This window comes from Heloderma suspectum, chromosome 1 (assembly GCF_057233095.1).
Source record: "Heloderma suspectum isolate Gila_16-S chromosome 1, 16-S_ref, whole genome shotgun sequence".
Taxonomy (NCBI): Eukaryota; Metazoa; Chordata; class Lepidosauria; order Squamata; family Helodermatidae; genus Heloderma; species Heloderma suspectum.
In genome coordinates, this window is record NC_139458.1 from 128511443 (window position 1) to 128528272 (window position 16830).

The 16830-nt window shown below is 45.7% G+C and overlaps 1 protein-coding gene across 1 annotated transcript in view; it reads right to left on the reverse strand.

The window, feature by feature from the left end:
- CRACR2B (calcium release activated channel regulator 2B) overlaps nt 1-16830 on the reverse strand; it is a 69502-nt gene that overhangs the window by 9404 nt on the left and 43268 nt on the right. The window contains exons 10-13 of the mRNA XM_084856665.1: nt 14942-15013; nt 12663-12717; nt 1856-1938; nt 570-873 (exon numbers count right to left, since the gene is read on the reverse strand). Of these exons, the coding sequence (XP_084712791.1) occupies nt 570-873; nt 1856-1938; nt 12663-12717; nt 14942-15013 (514 nt within the window). The remainder of the gene's footprint in view (nt 1-569; nt 874-1855; nt 1939-12662; nt 12718-14941; nt 15014-16830) is intronic.

Here is a 16830-nt window from a genome sequence, read left to right on the forward strand (position 1 = left end):
CCCTCATGGATGCTCCCAGAAGCCAGTTCACCCCAGTACATCTAACTCCACAACACCTACCTACTGGTGTGCACCAGAGAGAAGGCACTGAAAGACACAGAACTACTCATCTTGAAGCCTGGAGGTTGTCCCTTTAAGAAGCCACAGGTAGGGAGGTGGAGCCTATGAAGGGTTATCTGAACTGGCATGGAGGGATAAGGCCTTCAACCTCCAGCTTTCCTCAGAGCATGTTGCTCACTCAGAGCTCTCCAAGGTGCCACATCTCCAGCCTGCCTTGCTGAGTATCCCGCCGTGTGCTGTGGACTTCTGCTTGAGGTCAGGACAGGATGCTAAAGCAGAGGTGGGCAGCTTGTGGCCTTCCAGATGTTTTGGCCTACAGTGCCCATCAGCCCTCACTATTGGCCATTGTGGCTAGGGCATTAGCTGGCTAGGGTTGATGGGATTTGTAGGCCAAAACATCTGGAGGGCCAGAAGTTGCCCACCCTGCACTAAAGCCTCAAATTATGCAAGGCTCAGTCATAAAAGTCAAAGAATAAGGCTAGGAAATGCCCTCAAATAGCTAGACTCACCTCAGTTTCATTGCCAATGGGCTGCCCTCTCGGGGACAAAAGAGGATCAACACGTGTGTGTGTAATTTCCCTCCACTTTGTGTTGCTCTTCAGAGACCTCGGCTTCCCACAGTTTCCTGCTGTTTTTTGCCTCTCCGTTGTTTTCCTAGGAGCTGCATATTCCTCCATGGATGAATTACCTTCTCTTCCCTGCTTCAAACTAATTGTGTTGGTCAGGAAGAATTTGCCATTTTTCTTGGTTGGCTCTTCCAAAGAAACCTCTTCTGGCTCCAGGATATGAGGGAAATCTCCAGGAACAAGCTGCCTGTGCCCAAGGCTCCAGACAGTGGGAAGAAATTACCAGAAGGGTCAAGGCAATCAACATGAGCATTTACAGAAAGCTTATCCAAACGTTTGCATAACATGAATGAGGATGAGGCACCAACAGCTTTAAATGTGGGGAGAGAAGCAGCAGGCATACAATGAGCTCCAGAACCCTCAAGGCAGCCTTCCTCAACCTGCCCCCATCCAGATGTGTTGGACTACAGCTCCCACAACCCAACCATCTATGTAGCCCTAAACATCTGGAAGGGGCCATGTTGGAGAAGGCTGCCTTAAGGTATATGTGAACGCCAAATGTATACAGATTTGTAAATTAATTTCACCTCTCAGTGTCCCATTTGCCCCCACCTAGGAGCACCAAGAACTGTACTACTGTGAAAGGGGCTCAAAGAAACATCAGCACTCACTTAAATGGATACACAGATGAACAAACAAACATGTGATATGGGCAGGTGTGGATAGGGCCAGCAGCAGCTCTAGTGATTTTTGGCCCACCCATCTCTATTAGCCAAGTTGTTTCTCTCGCCATACTCTAATCACACATTGCCTTTGCATCACACGGGCACGGTTCCAAAGGAGGCCAGGGCTGCTCACACGGGCCCAAAATGTATTTTGTGAACTGGCTTTGAGTGATACTGTGTTCATATATAAACTCTGGTGCTGTATCTAGCCCTTTCCCTCCCCGCAAAACCATGCTATTGTACGAAAGAGGGTGTGAACATGTCGAATCTCATCTTGTCAGATCAAACTCTTTCCCCCTCCACCCACCCACCTGTCCCATGTGTCACAACACAGTCCCCTTCTCATCAAAGAGAAATCCACTTAGAACACCTATTGCCAACATTAGTTCTGCTGAAGAGGAGAAATGTAGAGAACAGTTTGACCCAACAGACCAACTGTGGTGATCGCTACAGACTGACAGCATGCGGTGAGACCCAACACAACACAACACACTCTGTTCTGACCATTTGACTGGCTTCTCTTCCACTAGGTATTTGCCTATCACTGACTGCTTCTTCAACAGGGGCCTTTTTCTCTCAGCAGGTGCCTGAAAATTAGAGAGTGCTAGTTAGAGTTCATCGCCCAAATAATTGTCAAGAAAAATAGTTCAGTCCATGGTAACATCTAAGCGATGTTATGATGGGGGGAGACTCTCACACTTAGTCTGGATCACCCCATGAACTCCTTTCACTGCCCTTTGAAGCAGAAGATACATTTAGGCTGCAACCCTATACACGCTACTGTGGGAGTAATTTCCACTGCACCGCATGGGATTTACTTCCCAGTAGACCAGCATAGGATTGCACTGTTAAGGTTTTCCAGTTTTGGGAGCACCGTAAGGAAAGAACTTGGTGTATTCCAGTGCTCCATTTGTTTTCATATTGAAAAGTAGAGGGTATTTTTCCACTGCAGAGGCTCTCAGAACAGCTCACCAGAAATGATCCAAACCATACCACGTATAAATAGTGCATATATAATGCTATGTTACTATCACTTACCGTTACGGAATGATACTCCTGCAAGCTTTGATCTAGCACCAAAAAGTATTCGATCTCTCCTGTCCCATGTATGGGTGCCTTCTTATATATAGTACATGGTTTGGCATTTTAAGGACACATTTAATTGCAATTTTTCATTTTAGCATATTTATTGTGGCTTTATGTGTATTTGAAAGCTGTCTTTAAAATTGCTTGCTATATAGTAGGGCATACATCTTAAATAGATAAGTAAAAGGGGGAGCTTTGCTGTTGTTCACTTTGTTTAAAAAAAGGTAGATGCTCCAGCACAGGAGAGGAAGCTGCAGACTCCAAGAGGATGTCAATTCCCCCACCCCCCATAAACCCCTGGAGTTTAATGAAAATGACCGCAGAGTAAGAAGGTAGCCTTGCTGCTCTTCAAAGCTTCAGTTTAACATACAGAGCAGCCTTCCACAACCTACTAAAGAGCAGACTATCCTAAGCCCTGCCAGGAGAGAGTTCAACAGCTGGAGTGCTGCTACACAACAGTCCTGAGTGCCCCCAGAGATTCTGGACTTCAACTCCCATCAGCCCCAGCCAGCATAGCTAACAGTCAAGAATTCTGGGAGTTGTTGTCCAAAACTTCTGTAGGGCACCAGGTTGAGAGGAAAGCTGCACTAGATAACCTCAGTAGCAATGGGTGTGTTCTCAGGTAGAAGTATGATTTCCCAGATTTCAAACACAACCCGGGAAATGTAATGCTGCAACAGAAGCCCCCTCCTCCCAATTGTGTGGGTCACACACAACAGAGGAGTCATAAATGCACGTGGATTGTGCTGAAAACTGTTTGGGGCGATGGCAGCGGAGGCTGGAGGCTCCAATGTCACTGGGGCAGCGCATCCGCTCCGGGTTTCAGTCAGAACTTTAAAGGAGCCATCCCAGGTGCAAAACATGGTGGCTTATTACCAGCAGAGCACCTTGGATAGCTCCTTTAGAGTTCTGACTGAAACCCGGAGCGGATGCGCTGCCACAGTGACATTGGAGCCTCCAGCCTCCGCTGCGTGATGGAAATCCTTCAGTCATTACGGAAGGCACGAGAAATAAAAAGTATTATTTGCATAGATATTAGTCGTTACATTCTGGTGGATTTTCTTAGCATTAGGAAACCAAGTCCATAAATGCCTCTCAGGTAGTCTCAGAGCCCAGTCTTAAACATCTGGTTGGTCCTTCGAATGGTCTGATAAAACAGTCATACAAAAGAAACACTTCACGCAATGGAATATGAATACAAAGATAAAGACCACAGTTCCCTGGCTGATTCTCTGGTTCTTACCAGCTTTTATTGGCTCATTGTAACTTTGGCATTTAAACAGATGATAAAGAAACAAACATTGCACTGAAAGGACAGAACACACAAACATGACATATTTGATGAGGATGATTAACGGGGTACGTGACATTTTATTATGGAAGTCTGGATCACAAGGTGACATTCCAATGACCTCAGGATTTCTGCAGTGTTCGGGGGTCACAATGTTTGAAGCAAACACATATCAGAGATGCATGTAACAGGACCTGTAAATGAATGGGTCTACCTAGATACTGGATCCAAGACATCTGGAACCAAAAGCTGCCTTAGTTAGGAAACACAGAAAGTTACTGCATATTTCCCCTCCACAGTAATCACAGACATAGTAGTTTCTTTGACATCTACTCAGTTCTCTGTAACAAGCGTTTTTTTATGAAAATCCTCATTTGTAAGGGTGTTGAGAAAAATATTGATTCATGTTACTAAACGTATATTTAAATTGTAAAGTTATTGCTTAGCCTGGGGAGAAATAATTTTACTCATAACCTGTGAGTATGTGGGTTTGCCACCAGAAGGACACAAATGAGCAAACTGTATGGATTATGCTGCATGCAATGCAACCACTCCAAATTATATGAGGAGGTATAGATTTGGGAATGGAGGTATGGACTGCTGGGAAACTTAGCTTCCATTTACAACAGGTGTGGACAACTTGTAGTTGTCCAGATGTTGGTAGACTGCAAACCCCATCAGCCCTAGCGAGTCTAACTAATTATGAAGGATGATGGGAGCTGCAGTCCAACTACATCTGGAGGCCCACAAATGGCCCACTGCTGATTTGCAGCATCGAGCCCACAAAATATAAGCTTACAAACACAACAAAGTACAACTAACTAAAAGTCTTAATAACTAGAAGTGAAATCCTTGCACTATAATTTCAAGTATCAAAATTTCTCAATTAGTTTTAAGATCGATAATTAATTTATCAATTAAAGACCCATGTTTATGAGCATTTAGGGGGCTGTAACATTCTCGGCTCTTTGTTCTTCATAGGAAGCATCAGCTGGCACAATGGGACATCCACCACTACCATCACCACCACCCTAGTCCATCACATAGACACAAACTAATTATCTCTAGCTGGTTCCGAGTGCTTCCAAACAGACAGTTCCTAGTGCTACCAATCAAAACACGTTGTGCATTGTTCTCTCTGTCCCTCCTTAATGGATTTTCTGGGGTAAGGAAAACAAGGGAAGAAGTGGTGGGAAAATGCAGGAGGGCGACAAATGGAAGCTGATGATGTCTGAACCTATCCACCCACCCCTGTAAAACTCCATGAAGCAGGGTTACTCCAGCCCTCTTATTCCAGTAATGCATACCTAAATTGGAAAATAATGAGAATAGAAAATCACCACTAAGCCTGCAATTCTATACACACTTGCCTGGACGCAAGCCCCACTGAATTCCACAGGGCTTTGTTCTGAGAAGACATTTATAGGATTGCACTGTAAAGGATAAATGAAACCAGGTAATCTGGCTATAAGTAAGCTAGCCAGCCAGGTCACAGCCCAGAAAGTTCAGAGGCGTCAGGATGTGGCCACTGTGCCTCCTCCTGCCATGTGCCACTGCTGGGCCTTTTGTTCATCCTCCTCTCTTCAGCTGCTGTAGCAGGTAAGAGTCCAGTTTTATCCCAAAGCATTCAGGGAAAGAGGTTGGGAGGGAGGGACTGGTGGAAGAAATAGAATGGAAATTCCCAGATTATGCGGTTTAACAATCCTAGTACAGTGCGGTAACTCACAGCCTTACGATTTGAGATGTGGGAGATCCAGGATAAGTTCTCCCATCTCTTTAAAAAGATTTTAGAAGCAGCTGCAAGCAACCTGGATCAGGAGTGTAGCTTTGGGAAAGGAGAGGTTAAGCCTTTCTCCTTGTGCCATTTTCCCCATTTCATTTCATGTATTTCTTTTCTATATAGCGCAATAGCCAAATCTTTCTAGGGGGGACACAAAAATTACAACTCAAAATACACAGAAAACGCAATGTAAAATCTTTTTAACATGCAAAAATTTAAAACAGTTTAAAACTGCTAAAACATTGTCATCCCCCCCCCCCCCAATACTGGGACCTGATTAAACACAGGCATTAAAACCTTCATAATATGCTATCAAATGCCTGGGAGTAGAGAAAAGACTTAACCTGGTGCTGAAAAGATGACAACATTGGCGTCAGGCACACCTCAGTGCGGAAAGCATTCTGCAATCAGGGGGCCACCACCAAAAAGGCCCTCTCCTTGTTGCCATCTGCCGAACCTTCCTCAAAGGATGCACTCGGAGGAGGACCTCAGATGTTGATCATAGTGTATGGCTGATTCATATTGGGAGAGGTGGTCCATCAGGTATTGTGGTCCCAAGCTGTGTAAGTATTTATATATTAAAACCAGCACCCTGAATTGGGTTTGGAAGTGTACAGGCAGCCAGTCCAAGTGGGCCAGAGCTGGTGTTATGTGCTCAGACCTTCTGGTCCCCACTATCAATCTGGCTGCCACATTTTGAACAAGCAAACAGTCTTAAAGGGTGCACTGCAGTAATCTAACTTGGAGATTACTAGAGCATAGACTACTGAAGCCAGGTTATCCCTGTCCAGATAGGGTCATAGCTGGGCCACCAGCCATAGCTGGCAGAAGGCCATCTCAGCCTCAAGTGACTATGATGGCTCCAGAACCCCGAAGCTACCCACTGGCTCCTTCAGCGGGAGTGCAACCCCAACCAGAACAGGATAAACACCATCCAATGTATATCACCATCCTCCCTGAAACCTGCTTTTTGCCTATAATGGAAAATATGCACTGCAACCTGTGAATGTTTACTCAGAATTAAGTACCACTGCAGCCAATGGAGCTTACTCTTAGCTTTATGTGCATAGGACTGCAGCCTTCGAATAGGACAACAGTGCTAGAGAAAGGGATAGACTGCCCTGACCCAGTGCTGCAGTTCTGATCCAATTTGCTCCCCCTCCCCATGATTTAAACAAACAATAAAGAGATTGGAGATCCAAAGACCCACCAACATTTCATCTGCTTTGCCCCTCACATTTACAGCACATCATTCAAAGTATCAGCCATAGGAAAAATGCATTATTGCCCCCGTGTGTTTCACCTGTATAAAAAGGCTGTAGCCTCCAGTGCTGACATTTATGCATAGGTTTAAATAGCTCCTGCATATTTAAAAGACTGTAATACCTCATTATGGCAAGGTTACGAGTTACACTTTGAAGCAGACTTGGAAATGTATCCTGCAGCACCAGCAAATTTGCTTAAACCTGCAGGAAAGAACAACCCAGACACATCCTAGAGAATGCAGCAGCATCCTTAAGCCAAGTATTCCGGCCACCCGATTGGTCCATCATTACATCACAGTGAAATGAGACTGGAACTGGCCAACAGTCAAGTATCTCTGGCTAAGAAGCACCATAGATGCAATCTAATGTCAACAGAAACATCAGACAAGGAAGCCCTCTCAGACTCTTAAACCAAAAGGCTCACCAGAGTTGTATTAGGATGATACGCCTCGAGAAACTCTCACGAAGATACAATAAAAATTACTCATGGATTCTCTCTCTCAAGCATCGTGTTGAACTAAATGAGTAATCTGAGTTGATGAGACACTGCACTTGTCAGATGAAAGCACGAGTTGTCTTTTCTCCACAAAGTCAGGAAAAGCTTTCCTGCTCATGGAGGGGCACCTCTGGATCCATCTCATCATACACAGGCCTCAGTCCAGCTCTAGTTGCGCAAGAGAACTAGTCTGCATGATTAGGTGTGTCCCTGTCAGGATTGCTCCTGGTGCCTTCTGAATCCTCCAATAGCCAGAATCAACAGAAGGGCTGATTTCCAAGGATTTAATTCCATTCAACCTCATGAAGCTTACAGATGCTAATTGCCTGAGACTCAGGGGAAATACAAAGGAACAGCCTACCAGGGGTTTCTAAGAGTTAGGATGTCAGTTGGTCTCCATTTGGGGGAAAGCGTGGCAACTCTCTGAACATAAGGAGTAGGAGGGGAAAGTCTCCCCCTCTCCCGTGGGGCCTTGGGGCGCAGCTGTTAACGTCGAGCCAATCGGGCTGAGCGCCTGAGCTTGGCTCCCACAACCTCTCGCTTGTTCCTGCGCCTGCACCTTGCGGCTAAAAGCTCAAGTTGTCCCTCCCTTTCCATGCCAGGGTCACTGTCACTCCCAGGAATGTGAGCAGGGGGGGCTCGCCCTTCAGCTGCACCTCTGAAACCTGACAGAGTTCCTCTCCCATGGATTGTATTTCCTCAGAATCAGAGCTGCTTTGGGACTCTATGGGCTCAGATCCAATCCTGATAGTCCTGCCAGATGCACACACCTGCATCAAAAGACATCCAGCCAGCTCAAAGTGGCCCAGATGAGCATCAGACAGTGGACAGGGGTGCACACCTGCATCTCCATTATTAGATGAACATGTGGGCACTTGCTTCCATCTCTGGATGTTCTCTTGCTGTATTGGGATGCTCACCTACCTATTGCAACTTAAGTGCTGAGAGATATTCTGGAAAAGCAATAGCCTTAGGCAGGTGTACCTTAGGCAGGTTTGGAAGAGCTATCTAATATCACCTGCTTTGATAAATATACAGAAATAGATCCAATCCAATTGAGACACAAGCATTGCAATCTTGGCAAGAAGTGAAAGATGACTATAGTGTCCATCACCCAGAGGTTTGCAGACAGCGGCTTTTGCAAGCCACAGTCTTGTTGATGGATCAGCAGACTTTTTTCCTCCCACACTTCTTGCTTGCTGCTGCCAGAAGCAACCTTCTGGAAGCACTGAGCTTTTCTTTGCAGAGTTAGCCTGAGGAAAATGCACACCTTGCACTCCCCCCTAGTGTACTGTAAACGTCCTACTGTGAACTCCTGTAATGCAAAGTTTGTTGAAATTTATGGGTGGCACAAGGAGGTGACAACAGTGTGCGTATGTTGACAATAACAGAATGCAACACATTTTTTCCACTAGAAAAATCAGAACGTGATTTCCTTCATTTCAGTCCCTCCAGCATAGCTACAGTTGGTGCGTCCTAATACAAAGCTGATGTTTGTTTCTTTTAAAAGATGACAGATTAAACATGCAAGCAGATAAGGATCCTTTGACTTCTCCCATCAGCTGGAGATTTACCATTTCACCTTAAGAATCTTTGATTACTAATCCACCCACACAAGGTTACATGCAAGCACAGTTGCACTATGTTATTTTTTGCATTATATCATTTTTTTGTCTGCAGAATGGTTGTATGAAGATCAAAAACTTGTTGTTTTTGTATTCACACCAACCACTTTTTTTGTTCAGTTACAAGAAAAGTCCAAGATCTTCATCTCCTCTCTTCCCTTTCTCTTTTTTGCCTGGTACTCAGATGCAAGCTGTTTAGATAGCAGCAGGATGATTTTCTACTCAGCATCCAGTGGAACCTCCACAGCATTAATATTTACTTTTCAGAGAGCATCAGACAACAAAAGCCAACAGAAGACCTTCCCTGGAGGCCAAATGCCCTTTGGGAAAAGAGATGGCAGAATGTTAGAGGGGCAATCCAGACGCCACTTTTACATGCAGAGAAAGGCTAGGTGAACTTGCCATTTCTCTCCCCCTCCTCCAGCTCCCAGCAGCTACCTCCCAGGCCACACTGTAAACTACTTTCAAAGTGACCTCCACTCAAGAGTTTTAAAAAGTACATTGAGATGCAGCATGAAAGAGATGTTCTTAGGAAAAAACATAAAAGCCCCAAATGGGAGCAGACTGCTCATTGCATAGTTCACTGGACTGCAACCAAAGCAGATAGGAAGTGCCATTTTCTCTGTGTGGTTTTTTTTATATTACATTTAATGGAAATGCGGCTTGTAAAAAATCTGTCCAGAAATAGCAGCCAAGAATGCGCCAAATGCACATGATCTGTATTGGCCGAGTCAACAGCTGGGCTAGATACCATGAAATAATGCAAGGGGTGCTGTAGCACCTTAGAGTAGGGGTAGGCAACCTGGTGCCCTCCAAAGGTTTTGGACTACAGCTCCCATCACCCCCAAATATTGGTCATGCTGGCTGGGGCTTATGGGGAGTTGTAGTCCATAGCATGTGGTTGGCACCAGGGTGGCTTCTTTTGCCTTAAGAGACTTATATTGTGGCATGCGCTCTTGTATGCCGAAGGCAGCTTCCATCAGATGCATTGAGGCGGCAATCATACATACCCTTACCCAGAAGTAAGCACAACTGAACACTGTGGGGCCTACTTTCAAGTACACCTGCATAAGATTGCACTGTAAGTTGGCTAAGGAGGTGATAGGCATAGACACACACATGGGCTGAGGGCAGTGGAGGCTGGTGGCTCTGATGTCAGTGAGGCAGTGAATCCGCTCCGGGTTTCAGTCATAACTCTACAGGAGCTATCACCAGCTCTTGACATCTTGATTTCTCACCTTTTAAACTTGGTTTCATGCTCTTATGTACTTCAGCTGAAGATGTCACAAGGCTTTAGTCTTTTTGCTGCTACAGACTAAAATGGCCATATTTCTGAATTATTAAAATACCCGCAACACAGTATAGCAGGGGACTTCTGGGGACAATGGTATCTCCGGAAGACAGCTCAGTTCAATGCACACACATGTGCCAGGACCAGACCCAGATTTCTCAATGAAATGCTAAGCTCAGGAAAATGTAGATTCTATGTACATGTATCATTTATTTATTATAAAAATATTTGTACCCCACCTCTCCAAGGCTGAAGGCAACTTCCAAAAGAAAATACACAACAGAAATTGCAACAAGAGACAATAAAATATAATGGGTTGGCTTCAGAGGACGTTAATCATGTCGAAGGTTCATTGAAATCAATGGGGTTTAAGTTAGTCATGCCTAATCTAAGTCTCATTGCTTTCAAGAAACTAACATGGGCCTCTGGATCCAACTCAATATAATCAAGAGCAGCAGTAACACTGTGCCACAAAGCCTACTCAGCAATCACAGGTTTTGCATCCTCTCTGAAAACCTGGTTAAAGACCTGTCTAGTCTGACATCCTGTATCTCACAGTGACCAACTAGATGCCTATGGCAGCTGGCCCTAAGCTGCTGTTCTCCCGATGTGTTGGACTGCAACTCCCATCATTCCCAGCCAGCATGACCATTGGGAGCGATGGCAGTTGCAGTCCAACACATCTAGATGGCACCAGGTTGGGGACGGCTGACCTATGGGAAGCCCACGGGCAGGGCACAAGGGCAAAGGCCCTCTCATACTGCTGTTCCCCAGGGACTGGTGTTCAGAGGCAGGGTGCCTCTGATCCTGGAGCCATCATAACTAGTAGCTATGGATAGCAGCCACTGGACTACTGACTAGTAGCTATCAGAGAGATTGATCCACAGCCTCAGATTAATGCATGGTAAACAACCTACTTCTTGCCAAAGATGTCTTCATCTTTTATGTGGTGTGGGTACATGGAGCAGGGATCACCTCACAGAATGCAAATGGAAGCATCTGGGTTTCCATTGAAAAGTGGAGAGGTGGGGAAGAAAAACAAGACTGTTGCCAAGTACCTCCAAGAATCAGTTTGTTTATACTCTCTCTGGCCCACTTCAATGGAACCTTTTCAGCTTGATCACTGTGCAAAGCGACAGAGCGGGCAAAATGTGGCAATATCTCAGTGTTCTATAGCTATTCATGGTTGGGATTATTTTACTGAGCTCCCAACTGCATGATTTTATTAACCCTTTGTCTCTGGATGGACATGCTCTAATTTAACAGATCACAAGATTTTGGCAGCAACTTTGGATGGCCAGATGACTATTGCCCTGGAGAACTGTGAGCACATGGAAACATGCCAAATGCAGAACAGACTGCATGCAATATGTACAACAGGGATGTCACACATCCATGCCCCCAGATTTGTCTGGAGCTGCACCTGCAGGCCTGGTAATCACAAAGACAAACAGTCGTATATTCAGACATACAAATGATTGCACAATCACATGATCACACACAAAGACCAAAACATTGAATTGGAAACATCCCTCTCCTCTTTTACACAAAAACTTACTTAGCAGCTTCAATAAATCCCCATTCAAGTTTCATAAAAGTTCCCTGTTGCACAATGTAACAGACTAGAGCTGTTGATCAACAAACTTTTCTTCTTCTTTATCCTTCATTCCTGCCCCTTGTTTGTGAACAGGCAAGTCAGCAGCAAGAGGAATATCCTTCAGATGTTTTCTTTTGGCTCATCTTCACATTTCGGCTATGTCTTTACACTGGAATCTAGTGTGATGTATTGCATGGACACAATGTCTCAACCCCGTTACCCTGACACACATACGCACAAGTTGCCATGGGGAAGAAAGTCCCACCATAGGAGTAGGCCTAGGTACGGGGCAGCAAGGACCAGTTCCCACCCACCCCCTATTTCCAGTCTCTTGCTTATAGGCTACATGACTATGGAAGCCTAGATGGGTATAACCACAAGCTGATTTAAGAGAAGAGCCAGCAGGCTCTGTTGTTGACTATAGGCCGGAGTGAGGCACAACACTTGCACAGATGAGATCCAGTCCACTCTGCAGGAATGGAGACAGGAAGAAAGAGAATACCATTAGGTATTCCCTGAGCTAGATGAGGAAGGTTCAAGTTTTAAACATGGAGATTTAGCTATGGTTCCTCTGCCTTAGCGTATGAGGCTTAGAACGTGCAAAGCATTCTCTCTTCCCTTCAGGACCAAGAGACACCCAATGATAGACTCTTTCCTGTACAGTCCGGCATAGACAGCCCTTACTAGCCCTTTGTAGCTGCTTGAGTTTAAAAGCACAGCTAAGTGGGAGACAGAAAAAGTGTCCACATGCAGGAACTATGAACCCAAGGCCTCTTGGTCAATGGCCCCCATGTAAATGAAATGACCCCAGGTGGTGGCAGCAACAGCAGCAGGCAAAGGGGAGGTGACGGGGTATGAGAATTTTCTTTCCCAGACTAACCAGCTTCTTGGCTTCAAAGGCGTCTCTCTCATCGCGCAGCTTCTTGTTCATCTCCCTGCTCCAAAGGAAAGCGAGACACACACATATAAGTAAGTTGGGGCTTTGACCCTAAATAAGATGCACATGCTTGTCCCTCCTCTATGTCTCAACCTACAGCAGATAAATAATAGTTCTTAGAGAGCTGAGACAGAAGCAAGAGAGGTGAGAGATCACTCCTTATGCAACCACAAGAGTCCTGTTCAGACATTACTTTGGCGCTGCTGTGGCTGGCAGGGACCCAGATCACCTAATGGGGTATGGCAGGCTGATTGTGCGAAGTAGCAGCCACACAGACATACACACACACACACACACCTCTCTCTCTCTCTCTCTCTCTCTCTCACGCACACACACACACACACACACACACACACACACTTGTAGCTGACTTCACTTGCAAGGTTGAGCTCAGCCCGACCCATGTAAGCAGCACTTCACACAAGCAGCTAACCATGCAAGGTGGTGAGCACACAATTTGGGTTCTGGTGGAAAGCATTTTGCTGAGTAAAATATGAACTGAACCAACCAACACTGAGAGGAGATTCTGCCTTCAAGCCTCCCACAACTCAAGAGGCTTAATGAGTTAGTGGGCAGGTTCACATGTCACAAACAACGCAGGGTGGGTCCCGTCCGCCGCAATCCCTGTGTCACTGGGAACAAGCAGGAGCAAGTGAACATTCTGGCTCCCACCACACAACTGCTCCCACTCCAAGCGTGAGGAGCTAAACATCCCAGGGTCGCTTCATCACTGGGTTGCTTAATGTGACATCCAAACTGGGAATTCCGGGTTGCTTGAGGGGAAACAACCCAGAGTTTCAACACATGGTTAAACCAGAATTCCTGGTTTGAACAGCACACAAAACAACCCAAGGACAGAGCATTCTTGGGTTGTTTAGCTCCTCCCACTTCCAGCGGGAGCCATCAGACAGCAGGAACCAGCACACTTGCTGGCTAGCAACAAACCAGAGCTTGGGGGAAAAAAAGAGCAGCGTTTGTGACATGGGAACTAGGCCATTGTCTCCTTAATTACAAGTTAGGGTTGTATTGTTCCTCTAAGTGCAATTATGTCCCCAGGGCATTGACTAGTACATCACAAGTGTGCTAGGAGTGCCTTATCTCTGGCCCTCAGTTTCTCCTGGGAAAACACAACCTATCTTCTGTATCCCAGTCCTGAGCTAGTCATCTCAATAACCACACTATGACCTGGTTCGCACGATCAGCAGGGGAAACCATGCACTGTAGCTTGTTTCCCTCGCCCCTGCACGTGCTGCTCACACGCTCGCTATTTGCTTGAATATTTGCATTGCGTCAAAGGTTGCTATGTCATCTGAACCTGGCATGGTCCACAGCAGGGGTGGCTTCTAATCTACCCCACAACCACTACTACAAGCCACAGGTTGTGGGGTGGGTTAGAAGCCACCCCCACTGCACACTGTGCCGGGTTCAGACAACAAAGCAACCCACAACGCAGAGCAGGTAATTAAGCAAATGGTGCACATGTGAACGGCATGCATGGGGACAGGGGAAACAAGCTACAGCGCATGGTTTCCTTCGCTGATTGTGCGAACCCGGCCTCTCTCTTTCTTGCCTAACACCACCGTTACAGTACCAGCACAGCCACCACAGGGAGACACTAAGGATCAAACTAGATGAAATGGCAGGAGATCTCTGATCAGGTCTTCCCCATGTTTTTTCAAAATGAGTAACATCTGGAGGGTCGGGGGGATTCAGATCAGGGCTACAGCACCAGTGAGGGAGGCTTTAACCCTTCCCCTCTGCGCCATTTCCTGGCCCCCAATGAAAATCCCCCTTCTGAAGCTGCTTTTTGTCCTGATGAGAGAAAAATTACAAGAACCCATGTGGGGGAATGTTTGGGGGATGATTTTCATCTGGAAAAAGCACAGGAAGAAGCATCAACCTCCAGCCCCGATGTGGTGCAGCCTCAATCAAAAACCCCACCCATTGTTTCCCCCCACTTTCTTCTTTTTTCCAAAAACCGTGGAAGAACCAATCACAGATCTCCTGCTATCAACTGTCATATTCAGTTGTTTCCCAAAGTGGTACAACATCCAGGAGTTTCTTATTCCAGAGTATCTTATACCTCAGGGCCCAAACCAACTTTACTTTACATTTGTGCGTAGCAGTTACATATGTTCTTCATTTTTAATCTAGAGTAAGTGTGGGGGCCCTGATCTGGATCTTAAAAGCTCTTCGACCCTCTTTCAACACAGCCTCCTCACCTGAGCAGCTCCAACTGTCGCAGAAGGCTTTGTTTTTCTTTCTGCATATTCTTAGAGACTCGAAACACATCCCTGGGTTAAAGGCAAGGGACGTTTTAAATATATATATGTATATATATATTAAGGATTGCAAGTGTTGTCATTTGCAGACACCAATAATATATCCAGAATGCCAAACCTGCTGGCAGCAATAGGGTGCAGAGACTGGGATAAATAAATTAACTCTGGGTTTGGAGCTGACTGTGGTCCTAGTTTTCAGCAACTTGCAGATGTAAATTACTGGGAGTATATTTTACCTTTGGGCCAAGGCTAGGCTCCTACATTGTTTAAATTTAAGAAGAAAAACAAAAAGGTATTGCAAACACACTTATAAATTTTAGAAACCCAAAGAACTGTGCATGATATGCTGACAGTCACTCTTCCACTGAGGTTTTGGGGGCGCCTTCGGTTTTGATGCCGCTACGTGCTAGCTCCATTTTACACTGAGATGTATATGCATTCTCTCACATGCCTGCTAGGGATAATCACCTGAAAAACATTAATTACACCTCTGAAGCTGCCATGCTTGCCTAATATTGTATTTGCAGTTGGCATCCTTTCATCGTCACTAATGAACGTATGAAATGGGGGGAAAAACTCCCCGAGAAAAAACTCCACCCCACATGATGGACTGTGCCGCCCGGGGCTCTGAATCTGTGCGTAACAGCGGGTGGAAGACCTGCATGACTGCTTATTGTTATGCAGACATGAACCCCAAAGTCTTGACCCACTTTATGACTGAAGCCAGTATTCTGCCAAGTCAGTCCTAGAAAATAGATGATTTACTAGTAACGCAAAAGGTTGCCCAATTTGCAGCGGTGACTTTCAAGAGAGGACGTACGTTTCTGAACATTATCGTGACTGATTGCTGTGGAGATCATTGTTAACATTTGCTGCATTGTTTTGTTCCAAGACTGTTACGACCCATGGGTTTTGACAATGGAAGGTTTTAAATTAAAAAGCGCTCTAGATTGTGCTTGCTGTCCAAGCCAATTCCTTCACAGTCTTCTAGGAAATGCAGCTGGGAAAGGATTTTCATCACTCATTTACACAGAGGAAAGGAAACATATTACTCCCTATGTGGCTTTGAGATTGCGAAGTTTGTGGCAAACGACAGGCATTTTCAAATGATTTAACTCAGGGTCTCCTGTAATCTGGATGATGTTCCTGCTTAGAGTGGTGCAGCTAGGTAATTTTAGACCGTGGGGTTAGCAGTCTTATGGAGCACCCCCTTTAGATGGCCACATGAAGCACGCAATTAACATTAACCTTGATCTTCTCTCCCTGCCACTACTTCCACTGCCATTCCATGTTTTCCAGCTGATTCTATATTCCCGGTGGGTTAGAGCAAAAACAAACAAAATGAAAAACTCTTTGCAAACCCCAATTAAAAAAAGAAATCTCCTCACCATATGCAGTTTTGTGCTTTACATGCACTTCAATTATAGCCCCAACATCACGATGGGAATGAAATGGAGTTTGCCTCTGCTGCTCTGCTGCTAAACAAATTTACTTAGGAATAGGTGAATTTAGGGCACAACCCTATCAGGATGGCCATAAGCCTCTGAAGGTGGAGGCTTTTGGCCATCCAATGCAAAGCAGGAAGGGTGGTGGAGGCATATTTTGGTTGTATGGGAAGGAGGCTGGGGAGGCCTGAGGATACATCATAAGCTGGCCTCTCCAGTCCCCTCCCCTCCCCCCGGCATGCCCCTTTTCCCTCCTCTCCAAGGTCGCTTTTGCAAGCTTGGGGAAGCAGCCGGCATGGTTCTCTCCATGCCAGCTGTGGGGGGCGGGGCAGGGAGCTCAGACTTCTGGGTCTGAAGTTGGCGCGCTGCCTCCAACCTCGGATC